The 24,768-nt window shown below is 41.7% G+C and overlaps 1 protein-coding gene across 1 annotated transcript in view; it reads left to right on the top strand.

Annotated features, from left to right (window-relative positions):
- The window catches only part of LOC122842958 (homeobox protein Meis1), a 114,188-nt gene that overhangs the window by 61,117 nt on the left and 28,303 nt on the right, over nucleotides 1–24,768 (top strand). Inside the window, exon 9 of the mRNA XM_044137292.1 lies at nucleotides 20,422–20,498. Coding sequence (XP_043993227.1) covers nucleotides 20,422–20,498 — 77 coding nt within the window. The remainder of the gene's footprint in view (nucleotides 1–20,421; nucleotides 20,499–24,768) is intronic.

Genomic DNA, 24,768 nt, shown 5'->3' with positions numbered 1-24,768 from the left:
TTTGCTGAAAATAGAATATATATATATATATATATATATATATATATATATATATATATATATATATTGAGTGCATTTAGTTAGTAGGGGGCAAAAAATCCCAGCTTTTCTTAACAAGGTCACAAAATGTAACTGAAGCCTTTCTTTATTTTATATTTTACCTTTTTTTTTTTTTAAAGCTGATCAGAGCTTTATAGCGACTGTTTAAAAGCAAGCCAGGACTTTTTGTTCTCCTTTTATTATGGTTCTTTCAGCCACTGGGCTCCAGGCTAGACCCGTATTTATCTCACCAGCAAGCAGAGTGAGAATGATGACACATCTCTGACTCTCAGTGGAGAAGTCAGGAGACAAGTCAAGCAAGTCCAGGCATCATGGGGGGTCACTGAGTCTCCATAGCAACCATTAATTCTACATGTCAACCGGTTGTTTGGAAGTGATGCCAGAAAAAAAAAAAAAAAGAAAGAAAGCTTTTTCTGTAAATTGGTGGAGTTTAGAGGGAATTTAGCTGGATTTGTATGGGTTTGATCAGATGAGACAAAGATTGATGAGGTTAATGGATCTGATCTGAAACAAAGGATGAATATGTAGAACTGTACAACTGTTAGGTAAGGTGGAGGATGCATGATGCTTGTCTATTCCACAGCCCCTGGGAGCCTTGTGAGAGTTAGCAAAACATGTTAAATAAGGTCGTTAACCTTGAGAGATGCTTCAAAAGAGGACTAAGAGTTTTCTTACTAGAAAAGGTCATTTTACAAAGCAGAGATACCAATAGCTGTGTAATTTTGCTAAAAAGGATTTTTTTCCCCTCGATAAGTAAAAGTGGTGAAATCATTAGCTATGTTTTCTAATTGCTTCAGTAGATGTGATTCCATTAACTGTAATATTGCTCTAACTGGAATGACAAAAATAAATTTACTTAATGGAAACGGCAATTTTAGAAAAAATAATCCTCAAGTTTTTCTGCTAGGATGAGGTGGTTTTACGGCCCTATCAAAATTTGTGTCTTGTGCAAAATTGCCATGGAAACACGTTTTTCGCATCACCCGGTTACATGATCAACAACTGGATGATACTACTGACGGAAATGACAAAGATGACAGGAAGTATATGACGGATCCTGTGGAGGCATGTTTTAAATGACTTATTGAGTGAGATTTTAATTGTGTTTCTCCTTCTTATTGGAAACAACTCAATTGCAAAGTTGTTTTTCAACATTAGCAGAACATTAACAAAGTTTCGCGAACATTTGTAACAATTAGCCAATGCAATACAACTAGCTGTAATGGCAGCTAGCATGGGATTAAAATAAAAATATTTATCTCAAGGCTTTTTACATTCATAGTTGGTCAGTTTTGTAGATGCCAGTCCCATCTGTTCATACGAATCATTCTTTGATACTGTCATCATTTAAAATGGCCAGTTGGCCTTTTCAGTCATGGCATTTACCTGCAAAAGCACATCATCCCCATAGAAGGCTTATGGTTGAGTCTAAAGTTGAGGCTTAAGTTTGACAGAATAGTGGGAAAAATAGCAAGAACTACAGTCGAAGTTTAGATCCCAAACTTCAGTGTATTATATGTTAGTCGCCCCCACAACTGGACCCTCAGGGGAGTTCCCATTGTATCGAAGCAGAAAGGGAAGGTGGGTGGCGAAATGGGGCTATGAGTGCACCAGCAGGGTAAGAGGTAGGTGGCATTTACACAGCTGTTCTTTCACTGTTGTGTTAAAGTCGCTCATTTCATCCACCAAAGGTGTTTAGCAACTACTTTGGCAGGGAAAGGTAAAGATTGTTTCCCTCAACAACGGGGAGGGGGGAAAAAAAATCATTTAATTCCCAAGATTGTTGTTTTCCTCATGAGCTGCTCGTCTGACTGGGAGAAAACACGCTTCCATTTGAGATTCGCTGCAGCAGTATTGAATTTGCGATGATGACAACGTTTGCAACTCTGAGTTCTCTCCAACACACCCAATGAGCTCATATGTTGTTGACAATGCTTGTGGGACGGGTTCAGCGCAAGAATTTGGCTGCGCTGGCTTGGAGCGACTACAAAACATTAGCGTTAACCGCCTGTCACCGATGGCCAAGGCATGCAGTCCGCTGCCAGCTCGACTTGCAGCTGTAAACCGGGTAGGAGGCTGTAATAAAAAAAGAGGAACGGGAAAAGGCCTTTTTCCACTTGTCTGCTCATCACATTGTGATATTTCTTATTCTTTTTATAATAATTGTATGGTAGTTTCCGTCTTTTCTCTTTTGTATTGGTCATATTTATTGATAATATTTGTGTAGCCAAGGCACTTTATCCCTGTTTGGTTAACATTTGTTTTTAGTAAGACAAATTATTCATTGTCCAGGGACAACAGATGAAAAATAGCTTTTTGCTAATTCTGACGTATTTACAAACTCGGTAAAGGGGCAGTATTATGTCAAATTGACTTTTTTGAGCTGTTATAAAGTTATTGCCTTATCAGAAGCATACCCAAAGTGTCGATTTGAAATTTTTAATGCATGTTTGAGAAATAATGTCCACCATTTAGCTGTTCAAAGTGGCTGGGTGGACATAGCTTCACCGTCAGGACGGTTTCAAAACTTCCAAACTTTCTCCTCACAGAGGACCCTCCACACTCAGCTCCCTCAGACTAGCTAGCAGCAATTAGCCAACACCTGGCGGGTGGGTTCATGCATCTGCTGAGCTCATTATAGCAGCTCCTTCTCAGTGAAATACTGGTAAAAATGTTGGGTTAATAGATAATAAGTCACATTTGATATATATATATATATATATATATATATATATATATATATATATATATATATATATATATATATATATATAGCATTTTTGTAACTGAAGTTAACATAGTTATTTGTGCTCTAAAATGACTTACATGCCTGGAAAACATGTAATACTGTCCCTTTTAATTAATTGGATTGACTGTCTGTGCACATCTGATCAGAGAAATCAACTTTTTTGTGATTCAGAGAGAATAGCTAAAGATTGTTGGCAGTAATTTTGCACTTATCCAGCTCATATTTATGTATTTACAATGTCAGACGCCAGTTTTAAGAAATTCCACAGTCCCTCCTCCCCACTGTGGGGTCTGGTTCCGTCCGCCCCGCCTAACCTGCGCTCTCCCCTCCACACAAATGGTATTTTCTTGTTTAATTTAACAAGAAATGAGTAGTAAATGAAAGCTCAGGCCTCGAATCCCCAACGCGCCCCGCGCTCTGCTCTCCACTCCCCTATGAAAAGGCAATTTGTGAAATTATGTGATAGAGTAATTAGATGGAATTCACCCCGCCTGTGTGTTGCTGCACACACCGACCATATTCCCATTTAGATTGCCGCCTCGTTCGGGTTCAGAGAGGTGCGCAGAAGCGTGCGTGTGTGTGTAGCAGTCAGTTTGGCATTTGAAGTGTCAGCATTGGTGTATTCGCACACTTTTCTACACATTATCGCTAACACACTCACATCCTGGCTCTCCTCCCCTCTTATTTGTACACATATGCAGAGTAACGAGGGGCAGCCATGATCGCAGCTCATAAAAGAAGCCAACCCGCAAACCCTCAATGAGTCGCCTCTGCTTCCCCCTCGTCACACCCCCTCCTCCCTTCCCTTAAAATGTGTAAAATGCGAAGAGGGAGAGAACATAAAAAAGATCCAACAGGAAGGCATAATCTGCCGTTAATACAATTAGAGGATAATTTAAATGCTAGTATACGCAGATGTAGCCGAGCTGGGGGAGCACCCCCCCGCCCCCCTCTTGGATTTTTTTTTTTCTTTAACAAAGCAGCTTGTGCTTGTAGGGGGCTGGGGGGCGTTGAGCAGAAACAGGTGTGAAAAGTGATATAATTCATTTCTGCACCGTTAGACGAGGCCAGAAGCCTGGTTGTTGTGTGCAATTGATCGATGTCGGGTTGGGCATTTATTGTATCGTTTATCATTTATCGTGATAAATTTCTCATCATGATAAGAATTTTGGTTATCGTTGTCGTGATAAATTCCAATTATTGCCGTTTAAAAAGAAACCGGTCTGTATAGTTGGTAAAACTTGTTTGAACATGCTGTTCTTGCTTGTAAATGTATAAAGTTTTTTCTTAGGAAAGCCCAAATAGTATCAGATTTGATAAGAATCTTTTGAGTAAAATAAACAACAACACAAACTCCAAGCCAGCAACTTTAGAGAAAACTGGTTGGATGTCCCCCACAGGGCTGCGGCAGATCCAATACTTGTCCTGAACCAGGTTCAGCTGAATGTGTTTTCCTGTTAGAACAGCATAGCTGTTCCTCTCCACTGTCACCACATGCTTGTCAACTGTTTTTAGCAGTTGACAATATATGATCAATTGAAATTGACTGTTAAGATAACAGTGATTGGATATAATTGGACCCTAAATTGGACTGTGTGATTGGAATAATTTGGACTGAACTGAACAGATATCAGTTCACTCATCATGCACTGTGAAGCACTTTGTGGCCCTCTGAGAAAACGCTCTACAAGTGATTAGATTCTTTGTGTGTTGTTATGAATTGGCCTTATTTGACTTGTGTACTGCCTCAAGATGATATTTGTTGTAAATTAGCTCTTTATAAATAAACCGAATATGATGTATGACTGAAAGACAACCGTTGTCTTGATAGTCTTGCCAGAAAGTAGTCGTCCTGTCCTTGTGTGATTGTCAAAAGACATACTTTTTTTTTCTAGTTTTTGCAAAACGTGTTTGTACAATTCAGAATATATTGCATTAGCAGATGGCATGGAGTCCAGTCCGGCAGAAACTGGAGCTGGCTGGATGGTTGAATCACACAAGACCTTGAATCGGCTCTAGGTCAGTCTGTCCCTTTGCCGTTGTACATTTTGTACACACATAAACTTTCTGGATCAGTTTTTTTAATCTTCAGTATCTTTGTGAATTATGGGAAAAGTAAAAAAAAAAAAAAAGCTCAAATGTCACACAGAAGTAAAGTTAACAATTATATCTGAGGGCTTTGTATGTCATACAAAAAAATTATGTTACAATGGACTATGAGTGAATTATAGATAGTTGAGATTAGTCTTAGTACCAATTTTTTCCATGCCTACCAACTGTTTGGACACGTGGTTGATATCAAACATTAAATCATGTATCTATGATGTACAAAACGACCAAAGTACAAAGGTATGAAATGATGAAGGGTTGTAGTGAACAGCAGCCCATTGATGCTCATTGGTTGCTTGAGGAGCTAGTGAGATGGACCGATTTAGGGTCCATCTGTACTACTCAAACCACACTGAGGCGATCAGAACTTTTTTATCAGTATGGAAATCTGCAGCATGTTGCTACTCTTTACTGAAAACACATTAGTTCCTGGAAGTTTGGAGAACAGAAACCACATACTATAGACTGTCCACTAAACAATGATTTTGGAAGAAAATCATTGTTTGGCTTTTTGAGGTAACAGAGTTCACCGTTGCCTCAGACGCCATTATTCCTGGGCTGTTTATTGCTGGAACCTGGATGTGTCAGCGCCCGGGTAGCATTGGCTGACCCGAGAAAGTTTCTGAGAAGGTTTTTATCCCTCTGGTTGTGTTTTCAAACCGAGATCAGAGGGTTACTCCTGCTCCCTTTCATCTCTACTACTCAATTGTACTGATAAGGAGGAACAAGGAACATGGAGAAATTCTGAAAAAGATACAAAGCCTGAACCCAATCCAGAACAGTATTTTATTTTTATTTTTTTGGTCATATTTCCAACATTCTTGTCCTGTGATTGTTGTTTATCTTATCTATCCGCCACAGAAATAAGGCTTCTCATAAAACATAATTGCAACTAAAAGTCAAAGCCACAGGGACGCCTTGTTAATATCTTTTGAAGAGGCATCATTAAGCAGACTTGAAAGGAGAAACATCAGCTGACTATTTATGTGTTTTCATTCATTTATTCATAAAAGACAATGAAGGCACGACGTCCGTCTTGATACTGTACAGTAATTCGAAGGCTGGTGTCTCAGATTAAGGCCTAATTTAATCTAAGTGGCAGTCAGAAGCTTTGGCGCCACTTCATGATGATTTCAAAGAGGTCTTGAGAGACGACAGACAGGCAGATGGACGGATCTGCCGAAGGCCTGGCATGACACCGCGACAGAATGGAATAACGAGCGCCTTTATTTGCTTTTAGAGACTTTAACTTCAGAAAGGAACCAGCTGTGTGTTTGTGTGCATCTGCCAGTGAGGATTTGCCGCTTGGTGTTTGTGCAAATGTTCATGCGATCACCCGGGTGTGTTTGTGCGAGGGAGTTTGGAAGCAATGTCTTGTCCGTACCGATCGCAGGAGTGGTCGGTGTCAAAGAGGCGGCAGCTGAGTCAACCTGCCCACCCCCACTAACACACACACAGGCACACACACACACATATTGTGCCCCAGCCCCCACATTACCCCACACCTTGTAATGAAAACATCATCAATTATCCGTCTTGACAGGCCCCAGGGACCTACGAACAGAAAGCTTTCTTTGGGGGCTTCTTTTCTTGGAGTGACCCTCACGGAAAAACACTCTGCGATTCTCCAACCCTTTTGTGAGAAACACTCACGCTTCAGTTGTAGTTTGTATCCAAATCTTAAGACTTTGCTTTGCCAGCAGGCTCAAGATGGTAGAGTCCATTTGGTCAAGGTGTGGGGAGCAGGAGGTGTGAGTGCCTTGTGTGGGGTACTGTGGGGGTTCAGAGGGAGGGTATGGGGTGGGGTAGGCATAATGGTGGGGCTGGGGCAGAGAGATCTCATCAGTCTTGACAGAGACTCCTGAAAGGCCATCTGTGTCATGATTGATGGATGGTTGAGTAGATGAGCAGATGGGTAGAGCCATACAGTAGGTAACAGAGCGACTCACACATGGCACAGGTTTGCAACTCATAAGATAAATGTTGGTTTCTGGAGATATTGTTTTTTTAAAATCTCTCTTTCTGGAGAAGTTTGTAAGCTGTTTTCTCCCATCCTGTAGTTTGTCTTTTTTAAATTGATGGGATGCACATACTTTTAGGTCTTCTGGGAAGTTTCATTCCCATCTTGTTTCAATCTAACAAGAATCAGTTTATAGACTATTTCAAGTAGATCTTGCTTCTTTTGTTTCCAAGTCTGACCTCCCGATTCAGATTTTGACTGATTTAGATTTTTTGTGGACTTTAATATGTAAAAGAAGGAAATGTGGTAGAAGTTGTCGAATAGATCTGGTCATTTGGAAAGCAGCAGCAAATGAAGAAATTACAAGAGTAGTTCTGTTAAAGTATATCTCTCAAATCTTTATGAGATTTTTATTAAACTCAAAAAAGTGAATCAAAGTGCATCCTAGGAGGGTTATATACCTTTTATGCTTCTCTGATATGCTTTTATCAAGTAGTGAAAGTAGCAGATTTTCAGTATTTGACAAAGGGAACATGTAATTGACCTACGTTTTGGTTTACTAACTGGTATATCTTTAGTTTTAAGCACTGTAAAATTTCAATTTGTCAGTGTATTTAAGTACTATCTCTGTCTCGTTGTACCTAGATATATTTCTGCTGTTGTCTTTGACAATTAAATTTGAATATTTTTTAAACAGACTTCCCAAAAAAAGTTGGCAACATAAGCATGAAGCTCTTCCAAACAGAGTAAGATGAGTATTATATTGCTGTATTAAATGCTTGATTATTTTTTACTGTTATTCCCCTTATCGCAACGTTTCAAGTGACTTTTTTGAGCGATACATAGGTGCAAGTTCCAGCCTTTTACAAAGTTCCTCTACATTCCCCAGAATGCTTGACTCCATTTTTTTTTCTTCCAGTCTCTCCTCTGTGCTTCTTGTATCGTTTTACCCCACCATTTAAAAGCCCTCAAGGGCAGTTAACTTTTAATTCATGTCACCTTTGAACTCTTTCCTAGACGTCTGCCGCAGATCTGGACCAAGAGCTTGCACATTTGTGTGTGCGTTTTGTGTGTGTGTGTGTGTGTGTGTGTGTGTGTGTGTGAGCTGATCTGGCGTTTAGTCAAGAAGTAGGTTTGTGTGTTTTCTTGAGAACGTGAGAACTTTACAGACCCTCAAGGTCGGTCAGTAGCGCTGGAAGGCATCAAGAGATCTAATGGCTCTCGAAGCTAAACAGACCTGACGCCCAGAATCAGTTTGAATATTCAAACTCAGCTTGTTTTTAGACTGTACAAAACTTGCAAAAGTATTCGTAGAGTATTCCATTGTTTGGTTGGTTTACAAGTATTGTGATTACGACACAATTCATTTTTACCAAAAGTAATTCATTGCAGTTGTGTCCCTTCTTGCCATCATTTTCTTTCTGCTTACCCCCCTGCGCCCCTCCCCAGCTCCCATATAACCTCAGTTGGGGAAACTATGAAACAGTTCAGTGTGTGGTTTCATTGTTGTATGTCAGAGAGATTGATGGCCTCAGTTCTATTTTTCATTATCAGCTCTACGTGAGCAGCATGTGTGTGTGTGGCTACAGACTCAGTAACTCAGATATGCGAAACCATTCTTGGTTTGGAACCCACTAATCAGTTTACGGCAATCTGCAAACCCAGAGAGGGAGTCGACTGAAAGCCTACACTTGGAGGCAAATTTAAACCCAGTGCCCATACGCAATATTTTTAAAAAGGTGTTACAACAATGCCTTTGTTTGTTAGGGTGCGGAGTTCCCCACCATTGCTGTGGAATTTATTAGAGAGTGTGTGGCAAGTTTGACATGTGGTAGAATCGGGATAAATATTGTCTTAAGGAGGGATTCATTTCGGCTTGGAAACTCGAAGGATGGAAGTGCATAATATCTGGCTTCTTGTTCCAAGTAATAAAAAAAAACCAGTGGTAATTATATGTTGAGTTGGTGCTAGCTACCAATGAAAGTCAATAATAATGTCCTTCTGTTCATTTTATGTTTTAAAATACAAAAAGAACATGCTTACATATATAAGTTGTATGACACGACGTGTGCTGTTGCTAGAAAGAGACACAAACTGACAGATTCACAAACAAAATCAATGTATCAACATATTGAAGAGTTCAAGGCTTCAATTGTACCATCACAAATTTGAACTTCCTTTTGGAAAGGAAAAAATAGAGATCAGTCTTGCTAGCTTGATGCTATGTTGTCATCTAGCAGTTTGTATGCTAGAAACCAGCGTTTCCTAATCCCCCCAATTCCCATTGCCAAATTGTAGCCTAATTGAATAGAATTGTAAATTAGTTTCCAAGGATGTTAACATCTCCTATTTTATTGATTGCAGCTTTGGTCCCAAGTTGGGCTATTGATTGTTACCCCTGATAAAAGCAAAATGAATGTAAGCAAGCTTCTGCTGGCTGATTTTATTTACTTGAACTCCATTTTTTTCCCTGCTGACTGAGTTGATTATATAAATCTAGTTGTAAACGTGTACAGTGTTTTTTTTGGTAGGTATGTCTTCTTTTTTTAGTCTCACACAAAATGACCAAGTTACAAAATGGCCAGCACCCTAATATAATATAATGTTTACCTCCCACCAGAACAGCGTAGCTTCTGAGTGTGTCCCACGAGTTTGTTCAGTCATTCATACTGTACAATAATTGTGCTAGGTGTGAAATCACATTAGCAGTAGCTGCTTGCCATTATCCACTGGAGTGTGTTTGGCAATCCAGAGGATGGATAGATGTTTTCTGTCTGGAGTCAGCAGCTCAGTACATTTTACTTACAGCCAACTGCTACAGCTTGCCCCAGATGCATGTGTTGGGTGTGTTCGCGATTGCATATGCAGTCTTGCTATTATATTATTTGTAACTGTCAGCCTCATGTCTCTTTTGTTAAGGCGGAGTTGAATGTGTGCGTGCCTTTTGTGCCTCGTTCCATGCCGGCGCTTGATAGATGCTCCGGCTCTGCTGTTGTGGTAATCAGTTTGCACGTTGGCTGAACTAATTTATCAATTCAGTTCCTCCCACTTGTATTCTCGCCCATGCGTGAACCCTCTCTCTTTCGCCTGCTCTCTTTCTCCGCCTCAGACAAAACACTCCTTTCTGAAAGACCATGCAGGCTCCCTATCTTTTATGCAAGTCTTCTGCTTCTCTGACTTCACTCGCCCATTACTCCTTTCTTCCATGACTTTTTGTCATTTTTTTTTATTTTTCTGTAACACACATCTGTCTTGGCTTACATTTTTGAACGATGATACTTTTTTTTTTTTTTAAGGGACTGTAAAGACGGCAGATACTTATATATGAGCTCTTGGGATACTGTAATTTCTACTTGTCCTATAATAACAAGATTGACATTTTTTAAACTTAAACCACAGAAAAAGTGCGTAATGTACAGGTCAATGTCGCATGAAACACATGGCCATAGATTGGTAGTTTGTTCACTCTTGACCAGTTGACCCAAAGAGTCATTGTGACGGGGGACAGTCACGCACGCCGACCCAAACACACAAGTATGCATGTCAATGCTTGTGCATTTTGTGTGATTTTTGTGTACGGTTGTGTGTCCAGTGGAGTGAGGGAAATCGTAGCTAGTGAACCAGGAGGTGAACGCAGGCGGGCAATAACTCATGGTGGAGGAGTTGGACTCTCGAGCTGAAAGAAGAAATATCTGAAACCCTGCACCAATGGCCATCCATTTGTCTTGCTTCTCACCCTTGATTGTCTTAACGTCCTCCTGAGGCTTTTTAGAACCCAGGCTTTGCAACAGCTTCCCACTTCATCCACTTCAGCATTTATTTTTCTTCGTTTGAAGCGTTTTACGTTTAACAGCTGTTAGCCTCCTTGTCTTGTTACCCCGCTTGCTTCTCGAGAGCAGAACGAGGCCGAGGGTGCTGCTCACTTGTTTGTTACGACAGATTAAGTCATTGATTTGTAAAAGGGGTGCACTGATGGAGAAGGCCTGCTGCTGCACAAGATGAGGAAGGGCAGGGATGGAGCAGAATAAGGGGAATGTAGAGAAACCGTCTGGATTGAAAGAGAATGTGGGTACAGAGCACATCGGAGCTAATTGTCAAAGAGGTGAGCTAAATGGAGATGGAATGGAACAGAAGAGGAAAAGGTGGCAGCCAGATGGATAGTTAACAAAATGCTAAATATAGAGTGAAGTGGTGGAGCTAGAGGGAGGCAGGAGGGAGGGGTAAATGTTCTCTGATAGACCAGAGATCTTCGGAAAAGACCGAGGAAGAGAGCTGGAGAGCGAGAGCGTCATCTGTCTATAAGAGCCCTGCATCACCTCTTTCTGACTTTTTGTACTTGCTGCTTCAAAGAGCATAAGGCAGCAACTGTGAAATATCTTTACCTAGTTCCAGCAACTCCCCAACTCCGATTCCTTTAACCAACCCCTGTGGGGGCCATCGGTGAGTTTCTAATTAAAACGTTGGGGGCAAAAGGGTAATTATTTTAATGGCATAATAATATCGCCAAGGTTATTAGAATGTTCTCCGGTCGCTAAATTGCTTCCTCTGAGAGATCGGATTTCAGTGGCATTATGTAAAGTCAGATTTCCTTGAAAGTCAGGTGAAATGAAATGAATTCCCTCATGACAGAGCTGCGATCTGAGATTTAGGTTCCCAATTGTACGTCAAAGAGTCTAAAACAAGCTTTTATTCTCTCATCGTGATGGTATTTCCTTCAATTACTTTGACGTTTAGTTCTATTAGGAAGATTGCAAAGTGCCTTTGTTTAGCCTGTGTTGCGTTGAACTCCCCAGTAGTGGCACGCAGTTTCTGTGCGGCCCTGTCCTACCAGCCAGTCGTACTGTTTGTGTATAACAAGAGAACATTTGTTTTTAGGCTTAGAAATCATTGCTAAAATGCTAGCTCCAAGCATTGTTGCTCGAAGCTTGCTGGTGGTCTTAGGGGCATCCCACTGTTTTCTCTCAGCTTTCCGCGGTACCTGACTGCGATGGGGCTTTGTAGATTCCTCTTACTCCCATTTAGACACCCCCTCATTCCCAGGCAGCCCTGAGGCAGCCCACCTCCAGCTGTGGCTGCTGTTCTCCGCACCGCTTGGTGCAAGTACCGATCGCTTTGGAGTGCCTCCCCCTTGCTCAAATAGGCAGTAATTACGGGCTTAAAGAGGTTTAGTGGTCCAGCAAACTACATAATCACCCCCTGAATTAGCCCCAGCTCATCAGCCTCAGTCCAATGAGCAGCAGTTACCGCTAGCACTAGCTAGCGCGCCGCACTGCCTTTTTCCTTTATTGCACAGAGGGAACCGCAGCGGCAGGTGTTGTGCAACATCCGGCCCCCTTAATAAATTTTGCCTTCCTGGAGCTGGAGTGGGGGGGGGACTAATGAAGCACGCCTTCAACTCTCACTCAATGCAACCGCCTGAAAACAATACAAGATCCTTTTGTCAACCGGGCTCATTCTTTACATACCTTAGTCGCCGAAACCTTCCTGTTAAACATGTTCGCGCACGCTAAAAAGCTTCCATATATAGGTTAGAAACTCACTCAACTGTGTAGCTGTTGGATCGTAACGCCCTGAAACGACGGAGCAACAGCTCCAGTGATGGCTGCCTCCCAACATCATTCACTGAGCCCTCAGACTGTGTTGAATGATACTAATGATCTGTTGTCCCCAAGCAGAAGCAGGTAAATTGTCTAAAGAGTAAATGTCATTCCTCATTCATAAAGCTAACAAGTACATCTGCAACTAACAATCATTTTAGTAATCAATTAATGTGACGATAAATCGGGTAAAAAGTACATTCTGCAGATTTTACGTTTAACCACCACTAGAAATACATTAACAGACACAAATTAGCAAACAATTCAATTAAATAAACATTTTATTACCTAAAATGCAATATTATAGCATCCCTTTAGTAAATCTAAACCTTTGCCACCTGAGGAGTTTTAGCTAAAACATATTGACTGAATGTTTTTTTTATCTTTAATTCAAACTTTATATGTATTATTTGTACCGTTTGGCTTAATTGCTGCTCTGCATGTGGTTTTCTTTTTCACCAAATGACCTTGTTTTACTCTGCACTCCAATTATCGATTAACAGATTACTAAAGTAGTTGTCGACTATTTAAATAATCGATTAATAGCGATTAATCCCATCTATGGTTTCAGCCTTGCTCCCAAGATTTATCTCATTCCTAAAGGCACAAGTTTTCCTCAGACAGTAACGAGTAAAAGCTCATTAACGAATTAAAAGTGTAATAACATCTGTTTTTACCTGCCATGTCTTCATTTCACAAAGAGGCAATTGAGAGATTTGACAACAAAAACATTTTCAAAGTGGCTTACTTTGCAAATTTTTGTGCATATATCAAAATTTTCCCCTTAAAAGAGGATGGTGAATTATTCATACAGGCTTTGAGCTGATTTGCCATGGACCAACGCCGTAAAAAAAAACAAAAAACACTTTGCACTTCCTTCTTTTTTTTTTTTTTTTAAACATGAGCTTTTATTAGTTAGCTAAAACATTTTAGCTCAGAAGAGCTGTTTTCCACAGTTTGATTTCGGATCGGCGCAGCTCGAATCAGAGGAAATTAGGTTAGGGGTGCTTTGTTTCTTTTCCTCTCTGGCTCTGTTGTTGTTTTGTTCACCCTCACTCTCTATTCTTTTTGTCTTTAATCCCCCCTTTCCTCCCAGAGCCCGCCTTGTTGCCGGGTCCCTGCTCCCTAATGAAGTCAAAGGGATGTCAGTCGCTGCCACCTACACAGAAAGGAATTTGAAATGGCGGTGGCTGCTCTCACAGAAGCAGCGTGAACAAACACGAGTATGAAACTTCAACTGAATGAGCAGGAAAATTGGGAAATTGAAGGGGCTTGCTGTAGCTTAGACGGCGCGGGCTTACGGTTCGGAACGCCTGGTTTTAAAGCCCGCTCGCACTCCAGGGTTTCAGGATATGTGTTAGCGCTTTTTGCTTCCCCAAATATTTAAAGTAATCTCATACATGTGTGGCAGGAGCTGGCTCCACAGTTTATATGTGTGTGCGCATGAGACAGTTTGGTATGATGCAGCCAAAAGGCCTCGGGATTAGCTGTCAGGCATTCCTGATGGACAGCTCAGTTTCCATTGAGATTTAACCGGCGGACTCGGAGGATTCGGCCATGTGAGCACCAGGTTTTTTTTTTCGTGGCGGGACGGTTACAGCAATTAAAAATCTTTTTGGAAGCGAAGATGCGCTCTAATTAAAAGTTGTTTACTGTGAATCATTCCATTCCGTTTCTTTCTTTCTTTTTCTTTTTCTTTTTTTCTTTTCGCATCGTCGTGCCTTGTGGCCAAGCACAACCATCTGCCGGAGAAGTAAGCAGACTTAAAATATCGTCGACCCATGTCTGCGATCCACAGATTGTGCAGTGTCACGGCCTCGCTTCCACGGGACGCTACATTGCGACAACATATGATTTTCCTCTTTGGTATTCCCCCACCCTCCGCCCATATTTCAATGGTTGCTTTTTTATAACGCTAATGTGGCGTGTCGAGGCTCTTAACATGATGCACATAGGCTCGGGAAGCTCAGCTTTAAATAGAAGAAAATGCAGTGATAACACCTAATGGCTAAGAAGGGAATGCACAAGGGTGTAATTATACACACACTGAGATGGTGTGTTTAGAAAATGTAGTGTACATGTTTTTAATTATATATCTGAAATGATCCACCAGTTATTCAGAAACCAAACCATAAAATGTGGAATTGTTTTTTCTTTAAAGATAAAAAGGAGAGTTTAAAAACATCGAAGGATCCTAGAAGTGCGTCTTCTTTTTATGCATATTTGCACGCTGCATGTGTCTTCCACTTAATTGTTTTGCTTCTTATTGCAATCGAGATGCGAACGAAGCAGTTTGATTTAAGTCTGAGCAATTAATCAAATTTATGTCATTGAAATTCAACAATCCCAAAGGCATAGATAGATCTGCCATTATGGATAGGGGACATTGTCACTGATACCCCATTTAGAGGTTATTTTACCCAATATTTGGATCAATACAGATATTAACAATGGAACATATAGGTTAATGTTTGTTTGTTGAGTCTTTTTGGTTCTACATTTACTTCCAAGTTATTTTGTACAGTGCTGTTTCTATTTTCATGGCGAGTATTGGTTCGGTTATAGGTTGGACACGGGTTAGTAGGACTAAAATAGGGATCCGACCGAATATTTGTGTCTTTATCTCTCTGTCAAACCCTGGGGCTTCGCATATCCATTTCCACGTCTCCTCCTTCCGCATTTCTCTCTCGCTTCCTTTCCCCCCCCGTCTTGTTCTGGTCTGAGGACGTCCTGGGAGGAAGACGGTCAGACAGGGAGAGGGAGACGTTACCGAAACCCCTCTTACCCACCCACACGTGCACCTGTCCGTTCGGCCGCGCAAAGTTGAGCTCTCGCATGTGCGCGGCTTGCCGTCAACGCTGACTTGCAAGGCGAATTATTGTTTGGTCATAATGGACACACATGGCACTCTGACACATGCTCCATTTGATTAGACACAGACAGGAGAAAGAAGAAGAAGAAGAAGAAACAGTTCCGCCCTCCCAGATGCTGTGGGCCCTGCAGAGAGTGGAAATTCTCATGAAAGGAGTTGTATATTTGGAGAGGACGCATCATTAAGATAGGCTCGGGGAAGAGGCGAAGGGAGGGAAGGATGCGCAGAAACTTTCCATCTGCTCTTCTAAAGAACGTGTTATTGCTTTTCGCACTCAAGGCCTTCCTTAACTCCATCCCTCCCTCCCTCCCTCGTCCAACCCGCCCAACCACAGCCAGAATCACTCAAAGACAATGGTGAAACCCGGCGACTCGTTGCCGGGCGAGAAACTAAATCACAGTGTTTTGTCAGATAGGAGCTAATTTGGAGGCTTAGCATTGAGGAGGACAAAAACTATTCTGTCCTCCTCACTGCCTGTTCGGCTTCCTGGCTAAGTTGTGCTTGTCACTCCGCTCTGTTTATCTTTACTTCTTTCTTTTTTTTAGGAAGGCTGTTACGGAAAATTAGAAGCAGGATCAGAATAAAGAATAAACCACTGAAGTAGAGCTATGAGTGAAATCTTCTTTTGCTTATTTCCTTCCAGTGACCCAGGCTTTTTGAACCTTCGGGATCCCAATAAATAGGCATTTTTGAAGGTCATTCAAACTCTCTCTTTGGATTATCGTTGTCATTTCCACTCATTATGTCAGACTATGGCAGGATTTTGTCTTGTGTGCTTGAAAATCTGTAAAGTGCACAAGTAGAATGGAGAACAGATAAAATGCTGTTTTAAGTCTGTGGTTCCTCCTCCTGAATAAGACAAGCTCTTTTTATTCAGTTGTAACATTTTTCTGAAAGTGATTGGTTTAGTTTGAATTCTTCAAGATGCTGTTCATTAATAATTCTAAGGGATTCGAGTGCAAGCGCTGTCATTTATTCATAGTTTTACACATTTATCTGACTTAAGAGGAAAGTTCAGCCAAGGGCTACGTCTGCCACTGTTGTCTGAAAGATTCGTGTACAGGTCAACCTTTACTGTGTGTTTTGTAAGAGACTTAAATTAAATTTTAAAATGGAGTACTTTGAAATTAGCCTGGTTCCTGACAGGCAGTGAGAATAAAAATCAGATAAACAGAGCCTGGCCATTGCCTTCCTATGTTATTCTGCTCGATTCTCATCTCCCTTCAGTGCTGCGTCTGAGTTTTCTCCCATTAAGTGGGATTTCTGTGGTTGAATTTCACAGAAACCCTGTGTTTTCACAGCAAGAAGAAGTTGTGACTGATGAAATCAATTTTCTGCGTTGTTTTAGTGTTGTAGTCTGCTTTTAGTTTTAGCAATGGCAGCAGAGGAAGTGAACAAAGCCGTTCAGTCCGTGTTGATCACGCTACCAAATACTGAATTAATAACAGCCGCCTCATTTGGCTTGGCACGACCAGCTGCTAGCTGCCTCTGGCTAACCGTTATCTAGTAACAACCGTTAGCCATTAACGGCTGTTAGCCGGTTCTGAACTGGATAACTCTTCAATGCACCAAGATTTTTTCAAATGCAATCCCAGAATGGGAGCGCTTTGTTCTAAAAATCCGAAAGGGGAGTGTTTACAGTGCGTTTCTGGCCTTACGACGATTTTAGAATAAAACAAACATAAGAAACTGGAGTAAGCTGGAGTGTAATTTTTATACTGATTACAGATTCCTTAATATACAATTTGTGAAGTTAACAAGGGGGGGAAAAAAACAGGGGACCCTTATGTTTTTAGAAAAATATTGCAAAATTCTGATTTTGTGTATTTCCCATGAACTCGGTGTCATGCATTGTCTCGTGAGCTCACATATTGTTACTCCCCTACCAGCCAGTTTAAAAATAACTTCCTCTTCACATCGGCCTCCTCCTCCTTTTCTTGACGTCGCTCGAAATCACACTCGCCCAACCAAGCCCCATTTTCCCACTGCCTAAAATCCTGACTATATGAGTGTGACTAGTGTTGTGGATCAGGTTTTGTGCGCATGCCTACGAGCTACGGAGAGGGGAACATTGAGAAAGGGCGTGCTTGTGCTGAGCTGTGGCCGTTGGCATGGCTGAAGCCCCTTCGGTATCACGAGGAAGACACTCCAGCCTTCAGTTCCACGGCACGCAGAATAGACTCATTGATCAGGTTTGATCAGATCTCCTTGTTGAAGAAGGGAGATTTTTGAAGAAGACATCTTTTTTCACATGATTTGTTGACATTAATATGTCAGCGGAGAATTTATGTGATTCCTGTTTGTAAGCCAGGAGGGCACTTGGCCCTCCACAATGCCCCGTCTTGTATTGGTAGAGTTAACGAATCCTTTGTTCGCCGACGCTCCTCATTTCCACAGAGATTTTGTAAAATTGCTCTTATTAGTTTTTATGACATCCTGCCGACAGATAAACTGATAAATGGATATACAACCGACTTTGTAATACACCTCTGCTTTCGTAGACGTGTCGCCGCGTCGAAATGAGACGGGCGGCTGAAACAGTAGCGCTGTCGCGTTTCATGCAGTAAGCGTTTTACACGCAAATTTATTTTGCGGTTCTCGCAAATCCGACCTTATCTGATCGGCTTCAGACGTGTTCTCGTGCGCGCGCACGTCCGCAAACCTACACAATGACGGGGTAATCTCTGCAAACACACACTTCCAGCGAAGGGGCACAGAAAAACGGTTGATGAAGTGGACACAAATTTGGCCGCAGGCGACAATGCAATTATAACTTAGCGCATGAAATTAGCCTCCTTGTGTTTCCATTCCCCGCAACCAATCACATGGATAAGGGAATGCTGGGGGAAAAGAGAAAAAATGAGTCTCCTCTCACGCTCTCTCCTCCTTGCTCAGCATTAAACACAATCCTGGTCATTATGCGCTGGAAAAACTGTAATAAAAAAAAATGAAAAAGCTGGCGCCAGACTGATTTTTCTTGTCTGATTGACTATCATGAGTCCGTCGCCTTGTTAGGCTCACTGCACACACCGGCCACATGTGTGGTGTCAGAGCTGGTCACCCTAATTCGGGATGCAAGTAATAAATGCCAGCAACAGAAGTTATGCTTATTGTGTCTTTTTTAGGCTTTTCAGTGACATTTATTGGTTTCATAAAAACTAAATGTTTGAGTAAATCAAACCCCATGGTTAGTAAAATGTCATTCTTTTTCTTTTTTTTCTTTTTAATTAGCATATATTATGTAAATGGATACACAATAATTACTTTGCTTCGTTCACCCCTAGCTGTTCTTCATCCTCCCTCCTCTTCCCTTTTTAAGGCCTGCTCTGCTCACGGCACAGACCCGGATTTGTCTCACTCATGAACCGGACGCTGTACTGCATGAAAAAGAGTCCGAGCCGCCATGACACCACACGCTCTAATGTAACTCCACATACTACTTCAGTGCACATCCGCCTGCTGTATATATATATATATATATATATATATATATATATATATATATATATATATATATATATATATATGAACAGGTGGCTCAGCGTTAACTGTTCTCAGCTGGTTGGTGGTGGGGGCGACTCGTAAAGCCACTTTGAAACAGGCTCAGTTTAACTGTCCAGTCGGATACAACAATATGCATCCAGGTTTCCTTTTGGCATCCAAAAATAAGCCAGCAACCTAAAGTTGATTCATTTAGTTCCAGTTTATGAGTCTGACCTGCCAGAGCGTTCAGGGAAGACTACAGCTGCGTTTCCATTGACTTTAAAAGTGCGCAGATTGAAATTTGCTTAATGGAAAAAGGGGTCAATTTTGAAAGAACTCGTGTTTTTCGATTAAAACATTTTTTGCCCGAGGGTGAGGTGATGTTTCAGCTGTATCAAAGTTCTTGTGTTTCGTAAAGCTGCAATGGAAACGCTTGTTTTTTCTCCTCAAACGAGTCGCGCATTCAACAACCAGATGTTCCCACTGAAGACGGAGAAGACGACAGGAACCTGGTGGAAGATGATGATCTGGCATGTTTTTTTTAATGATTGATCATGTGAACAAACTCATTCACGTGACCTGAGCTGTATTTCTTATTGTAATGGAAACACCGCAATTGTGAAAATGTGGTTTTTCGACCGATATTAACAAAGCTTTGCGTACACTTATACTGGAAACGCAGCTTCTTGGAGTGTTTCTCTGTGTGTGGGACTTTATCACGGTAAAGGAACCCTACTGCGCTTCAATAGACAAACCCTTTAAATATCGAGGTCTTTTAATATTGCAACATTTTGTCCATTGGAATTTGTAAAAATCTCAGACTCCCGCTCCTACAGTCTTTATTAAAGGTATTGAGAGCTCGTTTGGATTTGTGGAGCTGAAGTTTTTTAACCCTTTAAAGACCAATTAAACTGGATTAAAGGCCTCACTGAGAAGGTATTATGTATTTCTGGGGAATCCCCTCTTCCTGTTTTAAGATGGAGGATGAAAGAAAGCAAGGAGGCATTCGATATTCCACAGTGAAAATGTATCAATCTTGGCAACAAAAATAAAAAAAGAGCAAACTTAACGGTTAAATCAGTGTTACGATCTATGAACAGCGGGAGTGAAGACAAAGGATTACGTGAGTGTTAACCGTCTTCACTTGTCTTTATTCCTTTGGGTTGGCGCTACATATTCTCATCTCACTGATTACATATGCAGCGGGGTGAAGGGGGGCCGTCGATGCGAATATATTTGTGTAAGAGGCTGCCTAATTATCAGAGCTGGTTCTCCACTTCACTTAACTTTCTAATTGGCTTGCCTTTTTGGCTGCCATTAATTACAAGATTTCATATTCCATTAATGAATTGTGTGTGTGTGTGGGGGCGGGGGGCTTATTGATGCGCTCATACTCACACCGACTTGCAGTATAAATCTAGATATAGACACACACGAAGACAGACGTCTCATTTCCACCTGCGATTTTTTGTTTGTTTTTTTTTCTCTTAATGCAGATGCTTCAACTAGAAGCTTCATTGATCAATTTGTGATTATTTTTTAAAATTTTCCTTCTCATCTTCTCATGCATGTTGTCTTTCTCCTCCCTCAGCATCCCTACCCCTCAGAAGAACAGAAGAAACAGCTGGCGCAGGACACAGGACTCACCATCCTACAAGTGAACAACTGGTAAGTCGCTCCAGAGTTTACATGCAGTCGATTTTTTTTGTTGTTGTTTTTTTTGTCGGGGTGGGACCGCCTGGGGCTATCCCAGTTCTTAATGATCGGAATTAATGCCTCCCCTCCTCCCCTACTTTTCATCGCTCTCTTGCTGAATTCCTCCTCAACCCAGATCAATCCATGTGAGGAGATATGGCCTGGAGTGGTTTCTCTCTCTCTCTCTCTCTCTCTCTCTTTTTTTTTTCTTCCTCAAAAAGCAACTGCTTATCTCAGCCCCGACATGAGCATCCATGTAAATTGGCTATCTTTAAAAAAAATCCAATAACATCGTTCATTATGTGCAAGTTAGATGAGGATGATCACGTGAAAAGTGGAAGCTTACAGGATGATTATAGGTGTTTGGCCCATTCATTTCAGGGTTTACGGATTCTTTTTTAGCCTTACTGTAATTAACATTTATTTTAATCTTTGGGCTTATTTTGTCTAAGTTGATTGCGATATTTAAGCAGAATGTTTAAAATCTAGGATTAATTTTACTCATAATAGCAAAAAAAAATACTAATTGCTTTGATTTGTTGTCCTATTTAGGGACTTTAGTCATTTTTTTTAACAGTACATGCAGCTCATGAGGGAAGATAAGACATTATGTTGGGGTCACTAGATGAGATGACATTTTTTTTTTAATTTTGGAGGATTCTACAGTTTGTTTTTACCAGTATAGGTTTTCCAAACTGCATTTTAATAAGCAGTCTAGAATAATCCTAACTTTGCCATGACTGTCTCAGATCTCACATGCCACGTATGTCTGTGCCACTACTACAGTATTTGAACCATGACCAGCTGGTATCATGCAGGTCTTCTGAAACACAAACTCTGCATTGATGACAACTCACCATGGCATTCCAGATGCTTGAAAGTGAAACTGGTGGCATGACCTACTTCGTGGCTTTTCTGACCACTGTAAATGTCACATCTTTCATCCCGACCTACGCGCACAATTCATGCTGCTTCAAAAGCAACAGAAAACGTTAAAGATGTGACACTTTAAAAACTTTAAAGTTTGCACCAATTCCTCATCTTTAGATGTGCTGAATGTGTGTTTTTCATTAAGACAGAATACATGACAAGCGAGGCAACAGCATGAGAGCAACTTATGTATTTTAGATTGACTATACAAATCAGATGCTGATTTCATGCATGCCTATCTGATCTTAGGGTGTAGGAATTGTTTGTATCTCTTCTGTTACCCAGTTATCTTTCTTCTTTTTTTGACTGGCTACATTAAATATTGACACTTAAATGTTTTGAAAGTTCTGGGAACGTCTTTAGTGCTATCTGGTGTCTTTAAGCCTATTTTAGGGAGCTGAAGCCTCTGAAAAATTGTTTTAAGCCCCTCTAAATAATTTGGTGTTTATTATTATTATTATTATTATTATTATTATTATTATTATTATTATTATTATTATTATTATTATTATTTTTATCGTGCTGTTTTAAAAAAACTGCCAACAAATTCATTATAATTTGGCCAGATTATGCCACAAATAATTATGTTTATCTTGGCAACATTTACTAAGAAATCATTTGTTATATCGATCAGCTGTTCAGTCATATTTTGTGGTGTGAGGTTAGCATTACCCCGGAAACTAGTTTTAAAAAAAGCAACTTCTCAGTTTTTGTTTGAGAGACTTTCTACCTTCTTGCTGTGTTTGCTCAGATTCTGGGGGCTAAACCCCCCCCCTTGTCCTTTAAACCTAGTGACGGCCCTGGTTGTTACCCAGCCCAAAGAGCAGTGCTCATTAACTGAGCAATGCATCTGAACAATTACTTTCTTTCTTACTTCGCTACAAGCGTTTTAACTCCCCATTACATCAGAGCTTAAATGAATCAATATCCCTAGATCTCATAGCTCCAGTATTTCAAATATGTTTGGAACAACGTTAGCTTTTAAAGTCATCCTTGTTAACAAGGGGCCCCACTTGGAAGTCTACAGCCTGGCTGCTAACCTGCCTCTGCAAATTACCGCTCTGCGAGTGCCAACTAGGCAGCTAATTGCAAACAAGTGTGACTGGTCAGGCTCGTAAAATAAGGTTGCTAACTATCCGTTTTAACCTTAGGTAACACTGTTAAAGGTAGAAAGGGGCCCTATGTCCTCGCGCGGCCAGTCTTATCAGTGAGATAGCTATCAGCACATGCTTAGCGTTATTAGCCGTGTCTAATTAAAGGGGCTGAAGCCCGGGTTGCTGAGGCGCGGCCCTGGCAGAGCGCGTTTGATCTGCGCAGCCCTTAAAATAATCCTTGAAAGCGCCTTGCGAGGTGCGGGCATAAAAACAAGTGGAGGAGAGGCAAGAAGAAAGCGATGAGCGGCCTAGTGAGAGTGAAAAATAGATGAAGAGCAAAAAAATAAAAAAATAAAAAAGAAGCGTGAGATAAGGACAAGAAGGAGGGGAAAAGATCAGGGCTGATAACTCCCCCATTACCAGCCGTCTAATGTTGTTAACATTATTCACAGCCATTGTTCAGTCTGAGACCTCAGAGACGTTAGATTAGGATATGATGGATCAGTCTGTGGAGGATTATACCCAACACAAACATACACACGCACACGCCCACACACACACACACACTGCCTTCTGACCAAAGGGAATCCTGTAGAGGTTATCAAATCGCATGACCCCCCTCAACCCCACCACCTTTAAAATCCAAAGGAGGGGATCACTTCTTACAGCTGTGATATTGCGTGTGTGCGTGTGCGTGTGTGTGCGTGTGTGCAAGAGACAGATAGAGTTGCACAGTCACATGAACTGTAGCTTGGTCTCTTTACCTTGAGTGTGTGTTTGTTTTGTTTTTTGTACGGGTATGGCAACAAACCCTGAAGGTTTGTGTGTGTGTGTGTCTGTGTGAGTGAAAGAGAGAGAGAGGGAGGGAGAAAGCAAGGCCACCACACACACTGTGCAAATCGTAGGTGGCTAATCTTGGTTTGTGGAAGATGTCGTGCGTGTGTGTGTGTGTGTGTGAGAGAGAGAGAGAGGAACCGGGGGTGGTTAATCTAAGGGGTATTAACTGTTAAACCCTGCATGCTGGGATCCCACTGCCCCCTCACATTTCGATATATACAAGTGTGTCCTGGTGTGTATGTGTGTGTGTGTGGAGGGGGGAGGGGGGGTGTTTGTCCACAGGCAGATTTCCATGCATGGTTCGGTTGTCTGAGCAAGCGAGCCGCAAGTCGCGGCTTGAAAGGACAGCTGAGAATTAAAAGAAATACAAAGAAAACGAGGAGAAAGAGATAAAAGCAGGAAGAGAACGATTAGAAAAAGAGAAAGAGAGAGAAAGAGAGAGAGGTGGGGAAGAAATGGAAAAATAAAAGACGGACAATGATGGAGTGATAGAGAGAGAGAGGGAAAGATAGAGGGAGGTTATGTTAGGGAACTGCCATTTCACTGGCGTGTTGCGCTGGATGGGAAGCCCCGTCATTGGGTGTCTCCATAGCAACCCCTAGTGATGTTACCTCCTGACCCACTGATTTAGTGAAGTCAATTTTCCTAGATGTGATTCTGTTTGTCAGCGGCTATTGGAAAAACACACTCGTTCGCACGTAGACGTGATCAAATTCAGACGCACGCACGCGTACGTGCACGTGCACCCCCACATGCACAAATACACACACATGCACGGCGCCCAATCGTTGTCAGTTTTCACCGAATCCTCCCCGCAACTTCAGAGGGCACGGAGCGCTTAGCGGGAGCGTTGCTTCGAGTTGCGCGAAAGCCATTTGAGTTTAATTCATGTCAAACGGCCACAGACGCACGGCGGGGTCGTCCGTGTTTATGTCGTCCCAGCAGAGGAGGGTTTAAAGATGAAAAGCGTACGACCGCGCTCGCGGATGGAAACGCACGCCCTGTCACATGGTACAGCGGCAAAACGCCGGCGAGCACGCACACAGACTGCCTTCATCGTCATGTGCTTCATCACACAGCGTCTGCTGCACACTCGTGTAACTCTCTCCTCTCGCTCTTTTCTCTCGCGCACCGCGGATGTGTTAACACACATGTCTCCGTGCATTATTGATGAGCGAGCACGTGGTGGGGCTCGCCGAGATTAAATAAAAATGCTAAAGGCCGGCAAGGGGCCGCAGATCACTCATGAATTATTGGCAGAAGTACGCTGCACCAGGGAATCTCAATTTGAATGGAGAGAGATTCATGCAGAGTAGAAAGAGAATTGAAACGAAGGAAGGCCTGAATGGAGACGCACACACACACACACGGATGAGGAAAGT

Source organism: Gambusia affinis, linkage group LG13 (genome assembly GCF_019740435.1).
Source record: "Gambusia affinis linkage group LG13, SWU_Gaff_1.0, whole genome shotgun sequence".
NCBI lineage: Eukaryota > Metazoa > Chordata > Actinopteri > Cyprinodontiformes > Poeciliidae > Gambusia > Gambusia affinis.
This window is presented reverse-complemented; position numbering and strand designations above follow the sequence as displayed.